Consider the following 26506-nt stretch of genomic DNA (forward strand, 5'->3'; position numbering starts at 1 on the left):
AATGGACTTTTAAACTGCATTGTTTTCAAAATGAAATTCAAGCATGAAGGGAAAAAATCCATAACTGAACTGGACTGTTGCAATTTATCATTGACAATGTTCAAATCAGTGCTCAAATGAACTGATAACATCAGAGACATTATGAGGGTGCCTCCGCAGACTGAATTTTCTCAATACCTATTAAGGTCAGTAGACGACAAAATAAGTTTAAAAAAACAAACAAAATTACTCAAAGCTAGAACTTTTTTGGAATTAATTATCACTGTAAAGTGAGGATGGGTGAAACTTCAGCTCGCAAATCAAATTAAGGCTTCCAATGAAATCAAACAGAGGTCATTACAAGCTACAGAGATGCAGTGAAGAATGAGGATGAGGGAATGAGGATTTTCATTAATCTCCCAGGTTTTAAAGTTGAATTTTTGGAGGGGAGGCCCCCATAATGCTGAATTGGTTAGTAAGTCACAACATTCCATTTAAACCAAACTTTCCCAGTGAAATAAGTTACAGAAACTATCCCAAGAATCCTGAGAAAGTTTACAAGGAAACTCTTTTCTGTACTCGTATATGGTTCCGGGCTTCCTTCCTACTCCATACCAACGACAACAACAACAATAAATGACGTAATCACCAAATCAGTCTATTTAGATGACTTCTATTCTGTCTACAGCAGACGTTATGTCATTTCCGACCGTCCACAATTGTTCTCAGAGGAGGAGCCGAACCTAATTCTTGGTACCAGTAATCATACCCTTCAACTGTCTCACAAGTATGTAGAAATATGGGGATGACATTCGTCACCATGCTCTGGAGCACATAGATGCATGGATGACGGACTCAGAACAAAACCTATACACCCTTGCAGACCATGCCTTCAAAGTGCTGCCTCATTGCAACTGGCTTGGTGAATTGTAGCAGGGATTCCCGATTATATATGATCCACAGTCCTTAAAAAATTCTCATGGACAAAATGAGAAAGGCTTAGGTAGAAATGAAAGAGATTACAGTAATGTTATTGGTCAGATCCTGTTTAGTGCATTTTAGAACGGCTTCATGAGCATTTTACTAAAGTTCGAAATTTAGCCGGCTGCCAGTGGTTAATCCTAGGTAAAATCTGACCAAAGTAACAAAGCAATCCATCTACTGACAAATTGTTTGAGTAGAGGTGTCGTCAGCTAAGTTGACGGTTGTTTACTTTCGGTTTGCAAGCGCCAACGACGAATTTGAGCCTCTGAACAAAGCAGCCTTCGCTACTATCCACATTGAAAACATCAGTCTCATGATCGTGTCGTAAAAAAACTACTTATCAGTTATAATATGCAACTTTTTTGTGGTTGTGATTACTGTGTGGCTATAAATTAAAGTGTTACAAGGTTTGAAAGTATTAAAAAACTTATCTAAGCTTGTGTTCTTGCTACTGAGAGAGCCAGATGTTTTCATGTGGATAGTAGTGACGCGAAAACGACTGCAAACGAAAGTAAACAACCGTCAACTTAGCTGACGACACCTCTAGATTGCTGAACATTTCATCAAAGTTAGGTTGGGTTCTCGAACAGTCTGTATTGTGTACTTTAGGTGCGTTGTTGAACCAAACTTTATGAGACCGTCTTGAAACAGAATTACCCAATGCTAAACGATCAGCGTTGCTAAAATCCATTTGAATTACCTGATGACTTACATGTTTACTTTTGAATGTCTAACGTTTTCATCCAACAATCTCAGGAGGTCAATCGGACTGTTGAGTTGCATTTGGTGAACAGCAGAAATAAGCGATATGGAATAAGTTTGGTTTAACAACACACATTTTAGTGCCCTGAATAATGACAACAGGTCTGAAACGGTCTGTGTCCTTTACGTAACTCTCTACCAAGTTTTAAACCAACTCTTAAAGGTCTTGCCCTATATTTGGTCTCCCTCTCTGCTGTGATGGCGAAGAGAGCAGTAAGTCGACGGTGTAAGTCGGCAATCACATAACTCGTTCGCGGTGTCTGAAAATTTCCGCCTCTGTGTCATTTTTTTAAAGGAGAACAAATTGATATTATTTCTTGAAGTTTTTGCAGAATTTTCTTTGCATAGAGAAGAAAAATAATGACAGTTTTAAAAAATTGCCGTTGAGTAGTTTTCCGTTTAAAAAATAAAGTATGACAGGAAGTCTGCGACGTCGCAAACGAGTTGAGTGATTGCCGACTTACACCGCTGAAGTGCATTTCTGTATGAGCCACGGGTAGCACATGCTTTTATGGGCCTCGGGGCTCATCCCAGCATGCACGTACTGTTCTCTTCACTATAACGGCAGCTCTGTTCTCTTAAAAATGGACTGATCCATTGGAACAATTTTCAATCCAACACAAACGCTAGGTTACATTGAGTTTAGTAACACCTAAGAGGTAATAAGAAGTTAAGACTTACGATTTAATGGTGCGCAGATTGTGCCACGCAGCTCTTTGACGGGCAAGATGAGATTTGGGTTTAGTAAACTTGGTGATGATAAACTTGTGGTAAGGGTTGTTGTTGTGCCGGGTGGGAACAAATGCTAACTGACGTCTACAAATTTTCAGCAAATGAAAATAACGCGCTTTGACTTCCAATCCATTGATTGTGAGGGCTACTAATTGCAGTATCATGAAGGTTCCGCAGGGTTGATTCTTCGATGGAGGTAACACTGCGCGCATGTTGGCTTAAGAGGCGACTTCAATCAAGCCCCAGCGGAAGGGCATCGTCATGCTCGAAAAATATGCAAGAGAAGGAAACTAGCAATATGATGAGCATTTTAAACTGACTGATAACAGTTGCTACTTAAAAACAAAAGAACATAACCTAAAAAAGGTTTTTTCCCTGATCGACATAAATACGCGTAGAATAACACGGTGAAATGTCTATTCACACGAGAGGAACTGGTCGAAGGGAATAGTAAAAGGATTCGAAACTAGTATCACTATTTTTTACGGTTTTATTCACTAGACTGGGGCGGCCCGAGGGCCCATTTCTTTTTGACACAGTCAGTGTGTGATAACGATTGTACAACAACTTATCATCAGCTAGGGAGATGATCCTCTGCGTGTAGATCGAGAAGATCTTCCTCAGAACGGAGCAGTAGTGTTGTTTGAGTTCCAAACACCATTCCCGAGGGGGTCTGGAGACGGCCCTCGAATCTTTGGGCTTCGCCAGCCGAGTACGGAGTATCCCTGGTGAACCGCACATTCGACGGGGCGCGATTACACAGCGTTCAAAGTCAAAATTGGAACATTCAAAGAGCTCCGCGAGATCCGGTTCGTGAACTTTTCCGCGATGTAAAGAGACATCAAACACGATTGAACATCTGAGGACACCGAACAAACACGGATAACTCGGGCTGAGCAGACGGAACGCGAGACGGAGAAATGGACTGGGTGCCTGACGTGAGCTTGAATGACGGAGCAGTTGACACAACGAAAGCAAACTGGCGAAATCCGGTTGATTCTAGGGCGTTCGCTGGCCCGCCGTTCTCTCGCGGATGGATAAATCGCTGCGCCGACCCCCGTTCCGTCTCACGACTCGGCTATCTCCGCCGCACTTCGTCAAAGCTCAAAGCTCCCTCCGAAAGCTCGCGGTCGCAGGTTGTTTTAAGCTGTGGCGCCAAGTTGCAAGAGCCACCGGGCGCCACACGGTGGTTCGAGTCAATGGGAGGGGTCGGACAAAATTTGGAAACTTTGAAAGTTTATAACTCCGCTCCTATAAAACTTTGAGGTTTTCGAAGTGCAGTAGACTCTGGATTATCCGGCTTCGTATTATCCGGACTCTGGATTATCCGGATCGATTTTGCAACCATGTAACTACGTACGCATTCCGATAAGTGAGCGGATCCGCGGAGAAGCGGTCGCAAGGCATATTGGCGCCTGCAAGGCTGAAGGAATACTTCACGCATTGCGCCAAACAGTGAGGTCGGCGTGGAACGCATTAGTGCCTACTAGATTGCATAAATACTTCTCGCATTACGCCAAACGCACATTAGCGGCTACAAGACTGCATGAATACTTCACGCATTGCGCGCTTTAATCGTTGTATTGTAATTTATCGTTGTCGGCTACCATTCACAATCACCATTGAGTCGTTCAGTTTGGCGTTAACCTTTTAAATTCGTGTTGGTATATACATGATGTATACATAATAAGAATACGGTGGTGTTGGTTGGTGGTGTTTATGTTTACTATTATTATCCGGATTTATTTTTCATCCGGATCGGGCCCGGCACCAATTAATCCGGATAATCCAGAGTCTACTGTGGTTCCATTGATTTCCTCATGAAACTTTCCACTAAAAACACTTCTTAAAATTTAAAATTTGACGAATTAAACATACAAATTTGCAGTTATAGTAAAAAATTTCATGTTCGACCTCCCTGATTGACTCGATCCACTGTGCGCCACCGTCAGGCGCTCCACTCGAGGAGAAATGTGGGTGTTTTGTTCGGGACGCAGAGCGAGATACCACTATTGATGCTAGCAGCAAGGGCTCGTTTTGCCTACCTCTTGTAGTGAAGGCGAATCAATGCGCAGGATTGCACTGGTGCTTTCAGGATACCAATATTGCTGCTCGCTTTGCCTACCTCCTTGAGTTAAGGCGAATCCATGCCCAGGTTTGCACTGCTGGTGTATTAAGGAAACCGCGATAGCTCTGCCATGCTAAGGAAAAACGCCGTATGAACATTCGAGAGTTGCCAAACTTCCCCGGATAAAACATGTGTTTTTGATGAAATTCATTCATATTTTTCTTTGAAATTTTCGGATATATTAGATTGAGTTGCGAACAAAACAGTATGAAAAATTTGAAGGAAAATATTTATACCTTCCTCAATAAATTTATATTTAATAAAAAGAAATTTGGCGACGCCTAAAGCTTCATACGGGTGGTTTCACGATAGCTGGAATAGTTTTGTCGCCGTTACAGACAACACATTTTTCGGTCATATTTTTAGTAGTAATGATAATCACTCGAGTTTTTTTCATTAATCTACACAGGGTTACGTGTTATAACGTTTTTCAAAGATTTTTCGCTCTACTTTTCCATTTTAATAAATAAATGACCGAAAATGTGCCGTCTGTTACGCTGACTTTCACCGCGTAACAGACGCAGCACATTTTCGGAATTTACATAATATTAATTGAGAAGTAGAGCAATAAATCATTAAAAGTGTTATAATACGTGAGCCTTTGAAGATTAATGCGAAAAAATTCGAGTGATTATTATTTCTACTAAAAAAAAAAAAAAAGAAAAAAAAAGACGGAAAAATGTGTTGTCTGTAACGGCGAAAAAGCTATTCCAATTACTGTGAAACCACCCATACGACGTTTTTCCTTAGCACGGCCGAGCTGCTCGTAATAGATAGCTTTGCCTACCTCCTTAAGTGACGGCGAATTCATTGACAGGATTTCAATGGTGTTTCAAAGAAACAATTTGAAATACACTACACGACGGTGAACTACCAAACTACATATCGTTACCTTCTGGCCAGAGTATCGCAAGCGCCATGCGACGTTTCAAAATTTCTGCCGCCACTTTATTTTTTTGTAGAGAAATTGATCACCGAAGCTCTCCGAAAATTTCACTGAATTTTCTTCGTGTTGCCGATAAAATTCAGAGACATTTTCGGGCAGATTCAACCAATAATTTCTCTGTAAAAAAATAAAATGGCGGCGGAAATTTTTGGAACGTCGCATGGCGCTTGAGATACTTGGCCCGGAAGGTGACGATATCATAGTTTGCGACGTTGTATACTTCCTACCATTCTTCACTTTTTAAATGGAAAACTACTCCACGTCAGTTCTTGAAAACTTCCGTGTTTTTCTTTTCTGTGCAAAGAAAACTCCAACAAAATTTCAAGAAATAATATTGATTTGCTCTCCTTCGAAAAAATAAAATGGGAGCGGAGATTTTTGAACACCGCAAAAGAGGTCAGGTAGTTTCACCGTCGACTAATCAAATGCGATATTTCGCGTTTAGTCTCATACGCTTTAATTTAGGGCTTTTGAAAGACATTTTTCATCAATAGACTGCTGAAGTATGCTTCTACACTGTTGCATCTTTGTTTTTACAAAGAGTGAAGAGCGAAACTCGTATTTCAGCAACATTTGTTCGATAAATCGATGTTTGTTTACTTTCTGGGAGGAATCCTCTTGAAGAGAATCGGATTTTCAACACGAAGGAGATCGTGAGTTAGCCGCTATCTGACAATAATCTCAATTGAATTTGAATAAACGACGAATTCATGAACGTAGTGTTTCTTATGCTTGATTCGAATATTCAGGTGAGCACCGCCGACCAGTATGAACCAGTATTTAATAACCCATATCGGAATATCGCGATGTGCTCATGGCCGTGACACAACACAGTATGTTCCGAAACAGTTTACGGCTGACTCAACCGTTCCGGAATAGAAATGGGGTGGGGGGGGGGGGGGGTTAGAGACATTGTCGGAAGTTCCAGAGCTATCCACTCTATCTCGCCAAACCACACAACTTAAAATGTTTAAACGAAAAGTGAGCTTATTAAACTGCCATGCCACGTAAAAACACCGTGCGAGCATTCGAATGTTGCCAAAGAGGTGTGTGAAAAAACGGCCAAAAATGCCTCGAGGCATTTTCGAATTTTGATCACTTGGGGTGATGCAGTAGCTTCCGAGACGCCCAAAACCGGTCGCCGTTTTGCTTCGTAGCGCCGGGTTGCGACGTTGCCATTTTTTGAAGTGAATAAAACTCTTAAAAATTCATAACTCCGCTGCATTTCAACCGATTTCAATGAACTTTTTTTTAAAATTTTCCTCTTAAACAGAGCTATCTAATGGCATTTCGGTTTCTGGATTTTATTTACCTTGGGGAGGCACTTAGGTTGTTTATATGGTTATTTGCAGAGATTTTTCATACAAAAAATAGTGTTGCTATTTTTTTTTTCATTTTTTCCTTTTTTCACCCGCGGGTTGTGGGAGGGTTTGAAATGGCAAAATTTAAAAGCAAGAACTTTTAAAAAAGGGATTCTTTTAATCACTATTCTTACGTGTACAAATATTGAAAGCGACGCTCTCATTGTACAAGAGAAGTTGGTGTTGCTGATTTACCAAGATTTTTGCATTATCCTTTAAGCGATGGTGATCTTCCGATCTAGTTTGACTGTTAAAAAAAATCGGGGGAAATACAGACCCCCTTCTGAAAAAAAAGAAAAAAAAATAGCAACACTATTTTTTGTATGAAAAATCTCTGAAAAGAACCATATAAACAACCTAAGTGCCTTCTCAAGGTAAATAAAATCCAGAAACCTAAATGCCATTAGATAGCTCTGTTTAAGAGGAAAATTTTAAAAACAAGTTCATTGAAATCGGTTGAAATGCAGCGGAGTTATGAATTTTTAAGAGTTTTCACTTCAACAAATGGCAACGTCGCACATCGGCAGCTGAAGGTGAAAATACGGCTCGTGTTGTACACCTTACTGCTCTGTGTAATTATTTCAACGTAAATTGAACATAAGGGACCCCTAGTTCGCGAATGACTCAGTGATAAGACGCATTCACATTGCGCAAAGGCGCATGTGACCAACTTTGAGCGGTCATATCTCGGGAACTAAACGTTTCCATGGGATGATCTTGTGCTCGTTAGAAAGGTGAGAATCTGAACTTTCATTTAAACTGGTTTTTGTTTAGATTCCGTCGATTCCACGATCGTGGTAAAATAAAAACAAAATTTTTGTGTCTATCAAAAACTGCTAAAACCGCGTAAGTGCCACTTAAAGCCAAGTAAACCCCAAAAAACTATACATCACTAGAAAGCTCTATTTAAGAGGAACATTTTAAAAAAAAGTTCATTGAAATCGGTTGAGATGCGGCGGAGATATGAATTTATAAAGGTTTCCACTTTAAAAAATGGCAACGTCGCAACCCGGCGCTTCTAAGCAAAACGGCGACCGGTTTTGGGCGTCTCGGAAGCTACTGTATCACCCCAAGAGATCAAAATTCGAAAATGCCTTGAGGCATTTTTGGCCGTTTTTTCACACACCTCTTTCCTCTCAGAAACTATTTAGGTTCGAAGAAAGTTATGAATATGTGTCCTTGAAATTTTCGGACTTTTTGGATCAAATTACGAGGGAAATCCTTTGAAAAATCGGAAGAGAAATCTTCACAAATTTTCCTGAAAATTCGTGATTTGTCGCAGGTAATTTGGCAGCGCAAGATGGCTCATACGGTGTTCTTTCTTAGTACATACATATAGGTCGCTTTACAGCACTCCCTCGCGCTCTACGACTCCTAACCTCCACGAAAACAATATGGATAGAGAAGAGTTAAGGAAAGGCCGAACGTTGATGACGGCGTAGAAATACAACTATTCGTGCATGATGGATGTCTGCGTTGCATCTGCAAAATTGAAGGCGCGATGGCGCGACCTCGCCAAGCTCCGCTCTGTGATACCGAATTCGCTATGACAATTTCAGAGTCTTCGGAAGCGTAGGTTAGAAGATCTAGGAATGAAGAAAGAGTCCTTCTGACTTAATGTACTCATGTTTCTCTCGATGTCACTCAGAAAATGATGACTTCTGAGTGGCTAGGGCAATAGATTATCACCAAAGCGATCTATGTTCAATTTCGGCGACTCGCGCCCGAGTTGTAGTTTTGGCTCGTTCTCCTTTAATTAAATAAAATGAGAGCGGAAATTTTGAAACACCGCAATCGAAATACACGTCAATGCAGTTTCACTGTTTCCATTGTAATTAAGTTATGAGATAAACGAAAACAACCTTAGTATGGAACTACAGCAAGGAGAGGGACGCGCGTTGATGACGGCGCAGAGATATAACTATTCGTGCTTGATGGATGTCCGCGTTGCATCTGCAAAATTGAAGGCGCGATGGCGCGATCTCGCCAAGCTCCGCTCGATAATACCGAATTCGCTGAGACAGTTTCATTACACGTTCAAAGGCTCAGTGTGCAACTCGCAATAAATATTCCAATAATCGACGAGGAACTTTACTAAAACTTCGAGTCATCATCATATTATTCTACGTTTCAAAATTGACAATTCGAAGGCGTTCCGTGGCCTCAGAGGCCATTTAAAAAGTTGCACGGAATTTTGTTTGGCTGAATATATTTGATTTAGGGTCCCCCCCCCCCAAAAAAAAAAAAATATTGGAATTTACATTCATTATTACTTGAAAAAAAATTTATTTCATTTCAGGAATCCTCACATTCATGCTCCGCTTCCAAGACGAGTACCGAAAACTCGGCAAACTGCGAATACGAGTCTGTGCATTGCTCATTTTCCGCTCAAACCTACTTAAAAAAGGATTTATCTTCGAACACGATAAGATCTGCATTGAAAAAGGTTGTTTTGAAAAAGTTCTAAGGATGCTACCGCATTCTCCGTTGAATCTAATTCAAGTATTTACAAGAATTAAATAAGTATAAGGCGGAAAAAATGAAGTATTTTCAAGGATCCGTACGAACTACGAATGCATATGGTCCGCTGACGATCTACAATGAGTGATGACATCTCGTACTTGAAAGCATCAGACAATCGTCCTAAATTTTTTTCAGCTCAGCTTGAAAACGAATTTCACGTGCTGTTTTACTCTATATTGTCGTTTCCAGTGTGGCGTGGCATACTTTGCGATCTATCGATATTCCCCCATTTGAAGCTGTGGTTAATAATCGATTATTAAGGTGTTCGCTGTGAACACCCTGTTTATCGATACTTTTCCATAGGTTTAAATGGCCGATCAATCGATATATCGCAAGCACGCCACGCCACTGGTCGTTTCCCGTACGAAGGAACGTAACTCCATTCCAAGGTTGCAAAACTGACAGGAACAATCCGCTTTTTTACACGTATAAATCCGTGCAATTTTCGTCCAAAATTTTTCTGATTTTGGCATGAGATGATCAGTACAATTAGCGAAATTTTTAGTTAGAAATATCCGAGATTCTCCTTATAAACATGCAATTTACAAGGGGACATAAGGCAACGTTGAAATGCACTTACGTTAATTCGCCTGGGAAACGGCGAATTGCATATTTGCCTTGAGTGCGTTACAATCACGATGACCCTATCTTACGCTTAGTGGCGAGGCGTAAAGATCGATTATCGATATCTCCCCATTTGAAGCTATGGTAAAAAATCGATTTTTAGGGTGTCCTGTTTATCGATTCGTTTTCACAGGTTTAAATGGCAGATAAATCGATCTATCGCAGCACGCCACTGCTCACTATCTTGGGAACCGTGATTTACGGTCGTAATCAGCTATAGCGGTTTGGAAGTCCTACAGCAAGACATTTCGATATGTCGCGAGGAAAATTGGGTTACGCAAATATTAAGAGTGACGATCAATTAGGATTTTGAGAGATACCATGACGATATCATGACTAGCTAGAAAGGAGCGCTAAAAATTTCACATGCTTGATGGTACGTTCGCCGATTGATAAGTGCAAAGAGAGGACTACCTGACAAGATAAGAACTAAGCTCTACGAGCTACGTTTCCTCATAAAAATTACAGGGTGTCTAGTTTTTTTCATTTTGGGAGATCCTGGTGAAATCTAGATTTTTGACTGCTGAATCCGGATTCCAAAATTTTTCAAAATCCTGATTTTTTGCGGAAAAAATTACGCGAATATAACTTTAAAAAAAATAGCTCGATAAAAAATCCGATCGGACGGCCGGCTTTTCTCAAATCCTGATTTTACGACCGATTTTTCCTCAAATCCTGATGGAATCGGGCTTAAATCCTGATTGATCTCAAATCCTGATAGAATCGGGAAAATCCTGATGCTAGACACCCTGTTACACGCATAGCGAGTTGAAAATTTTTAAAAACCCCAAACTAGCTGATAAAGTTCGACCCTAGCCTCGGATGATTTCCCGCGACAAAAAAAGGCGGTGCGCATACTAGCACATGACAATTAAGGAAAACCAGTGTGCACTGGAATTCACGCAACCCCCAACGGATATCGATAGAAACTTTAAACTTTCGACGTTCCACCACACACTGTCTCTCCGATCCTCCTGCACTTGCAAAAATGTCAAACCAAAATTTATTGGAGCTTACAGGTTGCCATAATTTCTTTATCTTCCAATTTCCTGACTTTCCTTGATTTTTTCCTCTCGAAATACGATTTTTTTTGCTAAGCTTTGAATATTCCCTTGTTTCAAGATCAAATGATGGATAAAGGCATTCGGCAGCAGGTTAACAGATGTCGAGCCTTAAAATGACCAGTGGGATAAACAGTTGACGTCAACAGATAAACATCAATGATGTTTTAGTGATTACTATATTTACAGGAGTGCAACAGAATTTAGAAAATGAAATTCCCTGACAAGATGTGACGGATGGTAAAGAATTTTGCAATTGAAAATAGTTTTCAGGCAAAATTTGTTGTTCAAAACCTCAAACCCATTCTAGAAAGCAAATGAAGGAGATTTAAAAAATTTTCCCTGACATTTTCGTCATTCTCCCTGACATTTCTCGGTTTTCCCTGACTTTTTAAAATTCCCTGACATTTCCCGGTTTCCCCTGACTGTGGCAACCCTGTATTTATCAGTTATTAACTGACTTTTCCTGGGCTTCAAAAATTTTTCTGAATTTCCCTGATTTTGCCGGTTTGCAAATACTTGTTACATTGCAGTATCACTCTCATAGTTGTGGAGCTACCGTGCTCTCGCGTTTTATTGATCGAAACAAGGCACCTTCAAATCTTGAGGTTGGCAATATGTACGGCTAAGTTCGAGAAACTGGGGTTTGACCTCAGAGATTATCGGCGGATGATATACGGAAAGTAAAGAGACATGCTACACATTCAGGATTAAAATGCACGAGAAAAAATAAGTGTCATTAAAATGAAGTCATTTTAGTGATCATGTGCATGCTGCACTTTAAAATTTGAACATATTTTTACCTATCTCCTCTCAGGTATAATTATAGAGTAAGGAGGGTGATGAAGAATTTCAGTTGCAATAGGAACAAGTAACTAGTAGGAATTACGTATAGATTTATACTTGATGACATTTTATTGGGGTTAAGTCATTAAAAAGGAAGTATGCGGGAGAATTGGACGCTTTTATGCCCAAAAAATTCACCTACATAAAAAGAGCTGTGAAAGCACCTTCCTGTTTCAGAATAGTTCGGGATTAAGGATTGGAATTTGGGCACTGGTTCAGGGCTAATTTTCTACTTAAGGGTTACCATAAACAGTAGACTAAGAGGTGAAATAACAAGTCTCAACCTGGAGCAGGTAGAGAGTTTTCCCAAAGCTCTCATATGTATAGACTTGTTTCGTAAGATGCTGCTTCAAGTAGGAGTTACGATACACGGGAGAAGTCACGCTACAGGAGACTTAAAAACCCCTGACTAAACCTCTGGCTTTCAATGAAGCCTTGGGTGGTTTTTGCAAGGTCCTGTTGCGCTTGCATAAGTCATAGCTCTAATTTTATATGCATTCCTATCTAGCATGTGTGAACGGTCAGCCTGATCTATTCCACATGTCTTTTTTCAAAACTCCCGATGCAGATGGATTTGTTTCGTTCAAATATTTACAATTGGCAACTCTTAACCCTTTCATGAGCTTACAAGCTAGTTGAGTCACACTCTTTTTCCGACAGTACAAACTGAGTTGAAGATACCGTCTATTTTTGGAGGAATCTTAAAGAAATCATTCTGTCATTTTAATTCCCGACATACTGATTTCCTGAAGGTGGTACCTCCAAACTTCTAAGCACTCAACTGATGGTTAAGACTTCCTACTTACAACTTTCTGATAGTATACTGGAATACTAGTTTGATAGCTCGTTGAATTACTAGTGACAAGAAAAAAATTGATTGCCATATTCCTAAAAAAAGCTCAAATAATGCCTTAAATACCTCTGTGAGTGCTTGTATTGGCAAAGTAAAGAGGACAATAATGAGTTTTCTTGAATTTGCTTTTTTGAAGATGGCGTAGTTTTCTCAAAACTTGAAAAAAAAATTACACCATGTCTCATGATGACTTGGTTTATTATGGAACTGCTTAACAGCAAATTAAAAATTGGCCTGTGCACAATTGTTCGTATTCAAAGAGTTAGTATGAGCCTCAAAGATGCACAAGTGCAGATCTTCTCAAAAGCACTGCCATACTATATGAGATAAAGATGCATTTCATGTGGCAGGTGCTCATTTTTTGTGTGAAAATTTGCATTTTACACTTTGAAAAATGCTAATCACTAAGCACTGCTCTACAACCTACGTATTAAGCTTGTTTAATTATTCAATTTACACAGACGTTATTTGCTAAATCAACTGAGGGCCTGAGTCAGTGACTTGAAGGCATATCCATCCACCCTCCTTGGGAACCCAAAAAGAATACAAAAAGGCATAGCAGATGAAAGCAAGTAACGAAGAACCAGTAAATCTAAAATTATTTCTTCTCTACCAGGCCAACTGGAAACAATAATGCACTTGGAAAACAATAGCAATGCCTCTTATCAGGTCGGAAACATTGTTTTGTAACTGTGTTGCCATAATTATGAAATTTTTACCTTCAATTCAGATTGATAAATGAACCTATCGCATCTCACAATAGCCTTGATATAGACTTGAAAGTTCACACTATAAAATATGCTCATTGCAGGAAATTATCGTAAAGTATCTAGATAAAGACTGGAATTTTACAGCCGTTTCACAAAAAACATGTAAATTTCACAGCATTTTCTGAAGATTCACACGATTTCAAGCCTGTAGCAAGCTGGCCTTCTCAATTTTTACAGCTTTTCCAGCTTACACACGAGCAGCCACGAAATTATGATCGCGTCATCACGAAGTTTCAGTACCACCGATAAAAACTCCAGTAGAGGGACACATGATACAACAAGTTCAAAATTACTACCTATCAACATCGGCTTCAAAAAATGAAAACTTTAAACTTTCAATGACTGGAACATATGATATCACTTCCACCATAATAAAAAATGAATTAATTAAAATTAACTTCAAAATACTTATACTCGTTAGATCTTCTCCTTGACTTGAGATTTCTGATCTATTTCAAACAATGATGCATTGATAGTGAAAGTAGAAACTACACACTTTAATTGCCATGTTTTGAAAGTTCTGAGATCTAACTTTAATTTATCAAAAGAGGACAAAAAAATACTTTCTTACGAAATGTTTAAATACTTGATAAAAAGCTATGTATAACTTTTCTAATTTAAGTCAGTTGGTAATCCTCTTCAAAAATAAAATTGTGAAGGATGTTTGCGATGGTGCAAACCAAGGAATATATTTTTTTTTGTTTCCCCATCAAGGTCTAGTGAAAAAAAAAGTTGTTCAAACGAAACACACCTCCTCAGAGGCAAAAAACCGGGAGCATTCTTCATCACTTAGAAGAGTCAATTTAATGATCAAAAGGTACTTACACAAAGTCAGTGGTTCTAATAATAGCAGAGTTGTTGCCATTGGTCAATGGTGTTGAGAGAGAGATTAAGGGAGAAGGAGAGTCGCTATTCAACGGTACCTGGAATAACAAAAAAAAAAACCACAAAATATGAGTTGAGATACAGCACTAACAAGATTTACGATTCTTAATTTTATTTGGAAATGGATTGTATTCAATGCATCAAACAGGCATTCTGTTGCTGAGATTGAATCCATATCGACTGGTTCAACATGTAAATATTGCCTCAGATATCAATTGAAGAATCTGTAGGAACAGGCTTTTGTGATGGATTTTTGCTTCTTATGAATATCACATGGCAATGACAAGTAAAATTGTAAGGAATTTCCTCTTTAAACTCAATCCTTTTCAACTTAAATCCTAATATTTTTGTTTAAAGTTATGTCCTATTGCTCTGAACCAATCAAATACATTCCATTGAAAATTCTTAGAGAGTTCTGAAGATAACACTTGTATATGATAGTCTGTTTTGTAGCTTAAAAATTATAAAGTTTTAGAAAAAAAAATGAATGCAAGCACACTTTTTCAACCTCTTTCCAAAAGTAATTTGAATTCAATAAATAGAATCAATGCATACGCAAAGGTATTCCTCAAACGCACATTTTTGGTTCTCTTGAAAAACTGCACAAAAATATTGAAAGCTTCCATGATACCAAGATGCTATTTTAATCGGACAGAAAAACAAACTATTCAATGTAACTATTACTGTACGTATAAATCAAAAGCCCCACTAAGAAAAGCTGATAAAAGTTAGAACTTACTTCAGAGAGGATAGTGCACTCGAATGATGGCTGGTACTTTTCCTGCTCACCAACGGGTCTTTTGAGGATTTTCTCCCGGTCTTGTTTATGCTTTCGATCAGCTCCTTTCAGCTGTTCAGAAAACAAACAAAAAAACAAAAAATCAGTACTACACTTCAGATTGCAATACACTGTCAAATATTAGGCTAACAATTTTTTTTTATATTCATCAAAACTTCTATTTAGTATTATTTCAATCATTCTAGATTTTCAGTTAAAACAATCTCACTCAATGTACTCAATTTTTCCTAAGATTACTCTAGCAGTTCCTAAACCATTCTGCTCAGACCCAAACAGAGAATGTATTTTAAGCGATTCTTTTGAGACTGATACTTCATTTATAGGGTAGCGCAAACTTTTCTGTGTATCAAAAACTTCAAAATGTAATTCACAGGTGAAAAATTTGGGTCTGTGTTTAGTTTGGATTTAGATCAATGAGTGGAAACCTCCTGCTCCCAGAAACACCAAAATCGCTGCAGGTCAAATTGGCCATTGAAAACAATCTTATGTTGGAAAATTTACAGTTTTGCTGAAAATGTTTTATCTTTTGTATTATAGAATATACTACAGTTCTTAATCTAACTTGAGTACACTTAAGTTTCTTTGGAGTGCGAACTTTGCAGAGACGCACCTACATGGAAAATGCTGTTTTCTAATGTACGAATTGAATTCAGAAATATTCAATTTTCCACCATTATCTAAATGAAATTTCAGTGGAGGAGCATAAGGACAGAGTTTAAGTCAAACGCACCTAGTCATATCAAGTTTGAACTTAGAAACAAATTTTTTTTTTTTTTTTTTTTTTTTTTTTTTTTTTTTTTTTTTTTTTTTTATTTGCACAAAAATAAGTTAACAATTTGTACATAAAGCATTTAGACATAAAGATGTCTTTAAAATGCTTGTTTTTAACTTAGCTAAAGTTAAACTAGCTATAACTTATTTTTAACTTATGTATACTACCTAAAAATTAGCTGGAGTAGAAAAATAAAACAAAATTATTACAAAAATAAAAATGTCTTTTCTTTTTAACCGATTATGTGACGGGCTGACCCGTCCAAAGATCAAGTGTCTCCTGACAAGTCCTTGGAGCAATAGGAGGCAGTCTAAGATTTAGTTATTACAAAATGTTAATTAAGGAAAAAGATTTGAAAAACCTTGAATTCCAAGCTCAGATGGTTTTCTTCGTTTTAGCCTTCTAACACTATCATCCTTTAATAGAAGGTCAAGAGCTTCAGTATTTGGATGACGGTGCAGGCGTTCTTCGTATGAGGTATACATTTTCGTAATGTAATCCTCTACAGAGTCAATGCTGAGGTCGGCTCTAATATCGGCGTTCCTCTCGTACCAATGGGCTTTAGCAATATTCCTTAAAATTTTCATTTGAATGATCTCAATTTGGTTGAGGTTGGTTTTGGCTGCGCAACCCCACAATTGACAGCCATAACTCCAGATCGGCCTCAGCATTGACTTGTAGAGTAAGAGTTTTAACCTTAAATTTAGTTTAGATTTTCTGCCAAGTAGCCAAAACATATTCAAAAACTTTAATTTTATTTGTGCTACTTTTTTCTTAATATGGTCTTTCCACCTGAGCTTGGAATCCAGGTGTAGACCTAAGTATCTTGATACTTTATCTTTAGGAATTGGATTTTTTCCTAAATGCAATAGAAACAAAAATGTAAATTATGTCCTCCATAAGACTCAATATTGTGGACAAAGTTTAATGATTCTTTGCATGCTCAAGATATATTCCTTCACTTAGAATTTTTAACAGGAGGAGAATGTAAGACTAATTGAATTACTCATTGAATTACTAACCTTACTCATTTTTTGTCCAAAGAGCGTTCTGTTAAACTCAGTCCATATGTTCGGGTGCTTGGTTTCAAAAAACCATCTAAAGGTTCATTAAAGTGTGTAGCTATGTAACTAGTGAATCTATCTGATGATAAATCTTTTGTACTGGTGCATTTTGTCACCAGATGCTCATTATTGATTATGATTTTCACGTTTGATATTGCACTGCTTTAATTATTGATGGCTAAAGTGCAACACCACATATGTCCATTGCGTTGATTCAAAATATCTAAGTACTCCTATTTAATTTTTTTTTTTTTTTTTTTTTAAACAAAGCAAGTCAACCATATAGCTGGAAATTTCTATGAAATATTCTGCTAATAGAGAAGAAAAATTACGTCAGTTTTCAAGAAATTAAGTTCACTAGTTTTCCAATTAAAAATAAAATACAAAAGGAAGTCTGCGACGTTGCAAAGAGAGATACAGGGGTTTGCACTTCGGCTTCCGATATGTTCCCTCTCTCTTGTCACTGACTGCACTCTTCAGCATCATTCATCATGAAGTTTTCAGTTCAATAAATCATTACATTGCACATTCCAAGTTGTCATTCATTTTGCGAGGGATGCCAACCATACTCACAACACTTTTCCTGTATTTGCTTTTAATTCCAAACTTAATTCCTAAAAATTTATTGATGCTGGAGGTTAGTAAAATGGACTTTAGGGGTGTTTCCTCGAATACTGATTAGTTCCATAATGTTTGACTAATATTTAACTTAAATGTCCATAATATTAGAACAAAATCACACAAAATGTCATTAGAAAAAAGGTTCTTACCTTAAATACTTTAATTTGACAAGAAGCAGCATGGAGACAATGAGGGACCTTCCCCTGTAAATAAGTTTCAACTTGGATGCGAAAAGGAACACCTTTTTCCCCGCCATGTTTCTTCGGTGTGAACTCGGTGCTGATACAATTGACCTGTGATGAGTAAGAAAAGGTATCAGAAAATAGCCCTGTTGGTCAATTACTTTTTTTTACAAACGACGAATGGACGAAACCAGGGTACCAAAGAGCATATCTCTTTGAGGAACATTGTGCTCATATAAGCCTTTTCCGTCTGTATGGAGATTTTCAGCTTCATGCTGAATTTTTAACGCATGTTGACAAAAAACTCCAACATACTATTTTGTTTTCTAATAATGACAAATTCTCCAACCAAGAATTAAAAATGATTCCCTTTGATTCATTCAAATTTTTATGTGTTGAAATAAGCATTGTCTCAGTAGCCAGTCTAAAAGACACTGCACAGAAAACCGAAAAATCTGCTTCCCGTCAAATTTTGTTACTTTTCAATATGATGTTCTTTGCTACCTTGTGAGCACACCGAGATTTCAAAATTGAGCTTTCTGTTTGCTCATGTAGAGAAAAGCAAAGCTGAAAGTTGAATTTGTCATCATTCTTAAGTGCAATTTCTTGGAAAGATGTGAAACTGTCATTACATATATACATGTGGACGCTGTGCTGCGCACTCATTTGGAGGAACTTAATTTCTTTCCATTTGTCTTCTATTCTCGGCTACCGAAAGACAAAGGCTCTCCACGATCACTATTTTGATGTTGCGATCTTTTCACTGTATGTATAAAAATGCTGAAAAAAATCACATTTCAGCACTGCTTTTCTCAAAAATGGCACATTTCGTCACCTTCCAGGCAAAGTATCACAAGCGCCATGCGAAGTTTAAAAATTTTCGCCGCCATTTTACTCTTTTACAGAGAAATTGTTCAACAAAGCTGTCCGAAAATTTCACTGAATTTTCTTTGTGCTGCCGATAAAATTTAGTGAAATTTCCAAACAGATTCAACCAACAATTTCTCAGTAAAGAAATAAAATGGCGGCGGAAATTTTTAAACTCGCATGACGCTTGTGATCCTTTGCCTGGAAGGTGACAATTTCAGCACTGCTTTTCTCAAAAATGGCACATAGAAAGTTTGATTTTTAGAGCTTAATGAGCTTCGGCTGTCGTAAAGAACATCATATCGAATAACAATAAAACTAAGCTCATGCCAAACTCCATGGTTTTGCTTGCAGGGTCCTTTCACTTGATTTAAGAGAGATTTTTCAAGTTCACGGATTTTTTAAACTGGATTGTTGCTGTAAATTTCAATCATTTGACTTTTCATCCAGATACAGTGGAGGTTAGAGAGAAATTCGTTTTGAAACATCCTGCAAAATATTCACAAGAGTTTATTGCGGATTAACTTCTTAGGATTTAAAATGTGCTGCACCGCATCATTGCTCAATTGAAAGCATTAATGCAAAAAAAGTTCATCTACACTGAAAGCATTAAAAGAGCGTCTGTCTGATTAAAGAATACATTAGACTTTAGGATTAGAGTTTGGAGACCAGCTCTGGGCTAATGTACTTATAGACAAGGTGCGAATTTAAGGATTATGATTTATGTTTCCTCTTCAACATTCCAAATAGAACATGTGTTGTATAACGAAAATTACTAAAAGTAACTCCTCACCAAGCCATTGACGTTTTTCAATGCATAAACTCAAACTTGCCGCTCATAGCACAAACAATAATCTATTTGAGTCAAGCTGCATACTAAACAATACCAGAACAGTCTCTACAGTATAAAAATATGACAACCTCAAACTCAGCACTTTGGCTCAGCTATGTGCTTGTTGTTTACACTCCAAACAACACAAGATGGAGAGGGAACACTGCTTATTGAGAAGCCTGCGAAAACCATTGTAGTGAGCAATTTGATTCAAGGAGTCATGTATTTCACTTTAGTGGGAAACACAAATAAGTTGTATCCAATGTTAGATAATAAAGTTAATATCTTGGTTGAGAGTTGATCTCAGTAATTTTCAATCGGCAAATTGTGTTCTACGTGAAATTTTGAAGAGCAAACTAATATTAGAATGGTTAAAGTCGAGTTGATCTCAGTAATTTTCAAACGGCAAATTGTGTTCTACGTGAAATTTTGAAGAGCAAACTAATATTAGAATGGTTAAAGTTGAGTTGATCTCAGTAATTTTCAATCGGCAAATTGTGTTCTGCGTGAAATTTTGGAGAGCAAACTAATATTAGAATGGTTAAATTTATACCTTGTTTAGTGGTCTATTGCCTGCCCAAGGGCTACCACAAACACAGAATGAAGCAGAGAAAAATCATAGTTCAGCCTGGAGCAGATAGAGGGTTTCCCGCCAAGGTCTTAAGTGGATGGACTTATAATTCTACTCTAAGAGGAAATTACAATGCTTGAGAGAGGCCTGCCTGCTGAAGTTGAAAATCTCAAGCTGCTCCGGCTGAGAGCTGATTGCTTGCGCAAAAACATTTTTCCATGAATCAATATTGGATTATTACAAGGTTGCCCCTGCTCTCAATGTTGTGTTTCAACAATGGTGACAAGATTTCGGCAAACCGTTGAGCAAAAATACACAAATTCAAAATACATGAAAAATTACCTTTATGTAGACACCAACTTCATTTGTTGGGTCCCACAAGAACTCAATTGTATTAATCATTTTGTCATCTTGTTCGAGATCACAAATACCGTACGATAGCGGTAGATCGACTTCAAGAAGTCTATCGCTTGGATGGGTTGCGCGCCAATTCGCCATTTGTTCCCGCTCTGTGTACTGTAAACGTCGATCATGAAACATCACACGCACGACAGACTGTTTATGAAAGAAAAAGATAAAAAATTAATTTGACTGCAATAAAAAATAAAGACAATCCCTGAGACAGATATGTGTAAAAAACATTGTAAAAATCCTGAATAATCTACAAAACTAAATGTTTATTGGCCACAAATTGGACAACTGACAGATTGTATGCAAAAATGGAGAGAGGTTTTGAAACAAGAAAAACTGGTTTGGATCGATAAGAAAATTATATGCTGTCAAAAAAAATCACCGAAAAATCAAGGCAGAAAGCAGAAAAAAAGATTTATTCCTTGTACAGACAGAATCATTTAATATTTGTAATCATCCCTTCAGATTTTCAAGAAAGAAAAGCTGATTCAAAAAAGTTGAAAGGCTGACCATTTTCTATCCTGTCGAAATACGGTTTATCAGAAATTCAAGTTTCAGTTTACGTTCAGTAGTTAAATACTGCTGACTCAGATCAGCATGAAAGTCTAGAGGAACAACTTAACTATTAGTTAGAATTTGAAGGCCTGCTGTCCTGGCTGCTGATGAAGTTTTTAAAATTAAAGAAATGCATACCTTGAGAATTTTTCCACGAAAACCAGTTAAGTCACCCAGCTTCTTTAATTTTATTTCGTACGATTGTCCTTGATTCAAATAGGTTAGGGTTTCTTCACCCTGTTTGGTTGCGATTGATGTTGCTGCAGCCAATACATATTGAAATCTATGATAAAAAGAAGAAAAGCAAGTTAAGTATTATGTAGTAGAATAAACAGTAGGTTACAGCACTGTGCAAGAATGTACACTGTACAAGGTTAAAATGGAGAGAAAATTGTAACTCATTTGCACAAATTTTGTGCGAGTGAGTTAGATACTATTTTCTCTCTGTTTTAAATTAAGTATTTGCCTGACAAGGCAATACGTTGAAAAAAGCAGCGTTAATCACCAATGACAAAAAAATAACTCTCTGTCAAACGCAGAGGCAAAACAGTGACAGATAATCGAGATTTTCCCTGTAAATGGATATCATTTTCTTTATTATTTTGAATAAAGTTATTTACAGGAATTCACATTGTTTTAAAATATTATAGTATACAATAAAAAACCATTTTTTGAACTACTGCAAAATAAAATATTTCAACGCTAATTGGTAAGGACCACTGAGTCAATGGAAGAAATTGATTTTTCGGATACACTTCAATTGTACAAATATAGATACGAAAGGTGCTTAAGGATCAAATTAGCGCTATAGGAAGTTAAGGAGCTAAGAGACAAACCTGCAGTCATCTGGCAAGGGAGATGCTGTTGAAGTCGGGATAACTGATGAGACCATATTTTCGCTATCTGATTCGCCACAGGTTTCTCCATCTTTACTTACAAAAGCTGGATAATTTTGCTTACGGTCTGAGGGGAGAATGCAACAAAAAAGAAAATAGTTGTTATATTAACTGTCAAAATTTTTAACTTGTGTAATAAATAGTTGTGGAAATTAAATTCCAGAACAGATTTAGCATAAAAGTGATTCTGTCCTCACTCGCAGGCACTTGACATTCCAAAACATGAGATTTCCTGCCGATAAAAGCAGTCTCACTAAAGTGTTGTGGAATGAGATCATTATTGAACCTCTTTAAGTTCTGATTTTCTGTCGAAAAGATTCCACTGCGACTTGCTGTATACATAGAACCAAAATTTTTGGGTTAGAGGTATTTAAAACCTTCTCTCACATACTGCCTACTGATGATGGTCGATTCTTTTTTTCCCCAGCCTGGTAACTATTGTTACATTTTCAAACCCACAAATTAATATGTTTTCTACTGTTCTTTGACCGTAATTTTAATTTTATGAGAGAAACTTGAAAATCTCTACTTTTTAAGAACCATGAATTTTGAGTATCTACCTGCTATAATAGGTATCCTTTAATAGAAATTTGTGCATACAATGATTTTTCTGATGATTCAGAAAACAATTCTTTGAAATTATTATTCCTTGGATTGATTTATGGACACTGATATGACTGTATAATTCAGAAAAAAAGCTAAGCATGTACGGAAATACTTTAAAAAAAAGTTTATTTCTTATAGGAAATTGTACAACGAGACCAACCATATTGCATCGATATTTATGTATTCCTTGATCTTGGATGCTGCTATTCCCTTTAAAACTATCCAAATTTTTTTAAGTTATCTGAATCTACTGGCCAAAATAAATCTAAAAATATCGAGAAACCACTATGCTATTAAGCATAGACTTACCGTTAAATGAATTCGTATTTTCGTAACTATGTTCCTTATCGCCTTGTAAGTTGTTGGAGTCTGGTTTTTCAGGGCAATTATCTGTAGGCGATTGCTGACTCACACTATTAAAACAAAACAAATATTGATGAAAATTGACAATGAAAGATAATGAATAGCAAATGCAAGAGCAGATCTAACTTCAAAGCTGATATAATTTTCTGCATTCCCGGTTTACTTGAACTTAACGAGAGGTGGTGCTGATTCAAGAATCACTACGTCACAAACCAACGGGAAAAAAGACCTAGGTAACAAAAACCTAGGACTAGGTAAATGATAGCTTTGGCTAGTGCGTCAAAGAGAGAGGGAACAGTTCGAGTAAAATTTCTTCATGACTTTTGAAAGCTTAAACTGATAAAAAACTTAGATTCATCATTTGGCATGAAAACAGGCCTAACTATAAAATTGGAACAAAGTTGAATGGCCATAACTCTACGTGTTACATGGAAAAAATGAGTGATGCACTCATTAAATGAGTATAGAGTAAGGGGAAAGGCAGGGGAAACAGAGGATGACTGTGATGAAGTGCAAATATCGGAAACTTCGGTGAAAAAGGAGTCACTTTTAGTCTTCAAACGTAAAAAAGGGAAATGTTGGTTCCAAGTAACATGCAAGTACCATTAATTAAACTACAGGAATGACAAAAAAAACAGAAGAGAAGATCGTAAGATGAAAGATAAGAGGATGAGCCCCTCAAAGTGCTGTGTAGTGAAATGGGAGGAGGTGCGGTGGCACTATAAGGGGACTTTTTAATAAGGCTGTTCAATTTTTCTTTTCATGAAATGTGTATCAAATCAAGTTTTTCTTGCTTACTTTGTAACATACACATGAATCTGGGAAAATTAAACAAAGAGGTTCATGCAATAAAAGCAGCATATTGACGGTGAAACTCCTGAACCGATTATCTCTTTTCCGTATTTTAAAATCCCTGCTTTTGTGTTACTTCTTGTAAAGAGAACAAATTAACCTCATTCCTTAAAGTTTTCTCAGAATTGGCGCGAGGAATAAAAATCACGGAAGTTTTTAAAAATTGGCACTGAGTAGTGCTTTATTTAAAAAATAAAGTAGGGTAGGAGGACGTCTGCAATGTCGCAAACTGAGATACGTGGTTCGGGAATTTCACCGTTGATATACAAATTCCGTCGATACATTAGAATTATACCAGAACCAATAAAATAAACATCAGAGAACTTTAAGAGAACAAAGTAAGCAAGTTAGGGGACGCTTCCCAAAATAATTTTGTGATCATTCTTACACCACCTTCAAAAAAAGTACCGCAGAGGCAAAAAATTACTACAAAGGAGTGGGAATGAGTTAAAAGTATACCTCTCTTACAGAAAAAAGAAGAAAAAAAAGGATAAGATTGCAAAAAAACTAAAATGATTAAATGAAAATAAAAATAATAATAACCAAGCAAAGACAGAGAGATTGATAGTTATTATTTTAGGATAGCTAGAGCAATTAAATCAGCTTTTGCTTTTCCTAAATAAATTGGATTTCAGGTCCCCTTGTATGTTTAAAATTTCTGTTTTAAAGTTCTATTATGGCTTAGAATGTAATACAACTTACAAATTGTCTGATGTATTGGTATTTGGAGACGGAATTTCTTGTTTAAACACAGTTAAGGATGGAAGAGACAAAAACGCGTCACTGGAAATAAAAATTTCATAAATCTCTTAAAAACTGATAATTATTTCACATAAAATGATTTCAAGAATCAGACTTTTCCACAGTGAAAAGTAAATTTTCCACATCTTAATTCATTTAAGTAGATTTCAGTGGAGGAAGTTAATTAAATGGTTTGGGGAAATATTTCCGAGTCTTCCTCAGAATGATGTGTGGCACTTTACTGACCGGAAGATTCATTTGTTGTCTGTTTCTGCCTTATAATTATTACATTTTTTAGAAAATTCTGTTAGCAATCACAAACACAGTAAAACCCTAACTATCCGACCAGTAACCATCTGACGTGGTCCAAATTGAGTTTTTCTGCAAAAACAAGCTACCCAACACAACGAAAACTGGTGTTATGGGCGAGAACTGAATACATACATCGTTTTTGGTGTTTTTTCCTCAATTGAAGTAATTACAATGTTTTACAAATATGATAGCAGATTGGCCAAGCTTATGCTCTTTGGTTACAAACAGAGCCTAAAATAGCATTTTACAGTCTTTTATTGACGGTTTCGATTATCCGAATTCCGACTATTTTGATATCCAACACGGCCCTCCCTGCAAACAGTCGGATAATTGGGGCTTTACAGTAAACCAAAAGAATAAAGAAGTTTTAGAGAGAAAAGGTATGGGGAGGGAAGGCATGGATAAATATTTAAAATATATGAACATGTTCTGGTAAGGAGAAGCAAAAAAGGCGGCCTAGAGTACAAAGACAGCTGAATAAACCAAAACCAAAAAATCAGTCAACCAAAGCAAATGATACGATTCAGACTTGCTGAGGAGTGATATTAGGAAATCTGCCTCTTAAATACAAGCAGAACTTAGAAGTTTAAAGGGAAACTAAGATTTCCTTGGGGATAATTCTGATTTTGAAGAAAATCTTAAGAGCGGAGCTACCTACTACCCACTTGTTGCCAATCCATTGATAAATCAATCAATACATGGTTGAATGAGTTTTGAGACTTCTTGACTATGGCCAAGAGATGCCTCCATTGCCTCCTAAAACAGCTCAAATTTGACTTTCTGCTGGCACTTTTTAGGCATAGAGAAGAAAAAAGGTGTTTGCATCTTGAGGTTTGTTTACCTTGTGACATAGGTCGGTACAACCTGGCCAGCGAAATCCGGAATTCGAAGTATGAAAAACGAACCATAATGTCCCATTTTCTTGCTTAAATCAACTCATGATATAATTTCAAGCACTTTTTGAAGAATGACTTTTTTCCATAAATTACACCATTTCCAAGAAAATTGATGATAAAAGTCACTGTACCGACCTACGTCATCAAAAAAATCCAAAATGCCCGAAATGCAAACACCTCCTTTTTTTTCTCTATGCTATTTAGGTACCCTCACCCTCACACCCACCGTAACAGTTAATTTATCTGCATGCATTTTCTATAACGAGCAAATATTGGACACCCTAGTCTGGCAATCTTCTTTACGGCTTCTTAGCTAAATGACTATCTAATGATGATCCTAATGATGATGGGGTTAACAGGGGGGACTACATATCCTACTACCTACTTAAATGGTAAGATTAAAGCTACCTCCTTTTCATTTATATCGGACAAGAATACTTATCAAATCGATAAAACAGAAGTGGGATAAACTCTTTTTACCATCGAATTTTCAGCAAATACTGCATCAAAACAATGAAGTTAATCGAGATTTTAACCATGCATTTAAACTGACACCAATGAATTGTTTAACATTAATTGAAAAATGATAATCAAAAAAGAAAACGTAAGTGAAGCAGACAAAAATCAGGTTCCTGCGAAAAGGACTGGATTTGGCATTCAGGGAAAGGAGGTTGGTAGGGATTAGTATTATAACCAAACCAAAATTGAATGT

The 26506-nt window shown here is 37.1% G+C and overlaps 1 protein-coding gene across 5 annotated transcripts in view; it reads right to left on the reverse strand.

Annotated features, from left to right (window-relative positions):
- The window catches only part of gem (transcription factor CP2 like gemini), an 81846-nt gene that overhangs the window by 19210 nt on the left and 36130 nt on the right, over window positions 1-26506 (reverse strand). For 3 of the 5 annotated variants that reach the window (XM_019048265.2, XM_019048267.2, XM_019048269.2), the window contains 8 exons: window positions 24548-24628; window positions 22940-23043; window positions 21965-22091; window positions 21267-21411; window positions 20505-20717; window positions 17860-18003; window positions 15194-15304; window positions 14395-14492 (listed from right to left, as the gene is read on the reverse strand). In XM_019048265.2, the coding sequence (XP_018903810.2) occupies window positions 14395-14492; window positions 15194-15304; window positions 17860-18003; window positions 20505-20717; window positions 21267-21411; window positions 21965-22091; window positions 22940-23043; window positions 24548-24628 (1023 nt within the window). The remainder of the gene's footprint in view (window positions 1-14394; window positions 14493-15193; window positions 15305-17859; window positions 18004-20504; window positions 20718-21266; window positions 21412-21964; window positions 22092-22939; window positions 23044-24547; window positions 24629-26506) is intronic. The other 2 variants (XM_019048268.2, XM_072301151.1) reach the window with 1 other exon arrangement.

The sequence above is a fragment of the Bemisia tabaci genome, chromosome 5 (assembly GCF_918797505.1).
Source record: "Bemisia tabaci chromosome 5, PGI_BMITA_v3".
NCBI classification, from domain to species: domain Eukaryota; kingdom Metazoa; phylum Arthropoda; class Insecta; order Hemiptera; family Aleyrodidae; genus Bemisia; species Bemisia tabaci.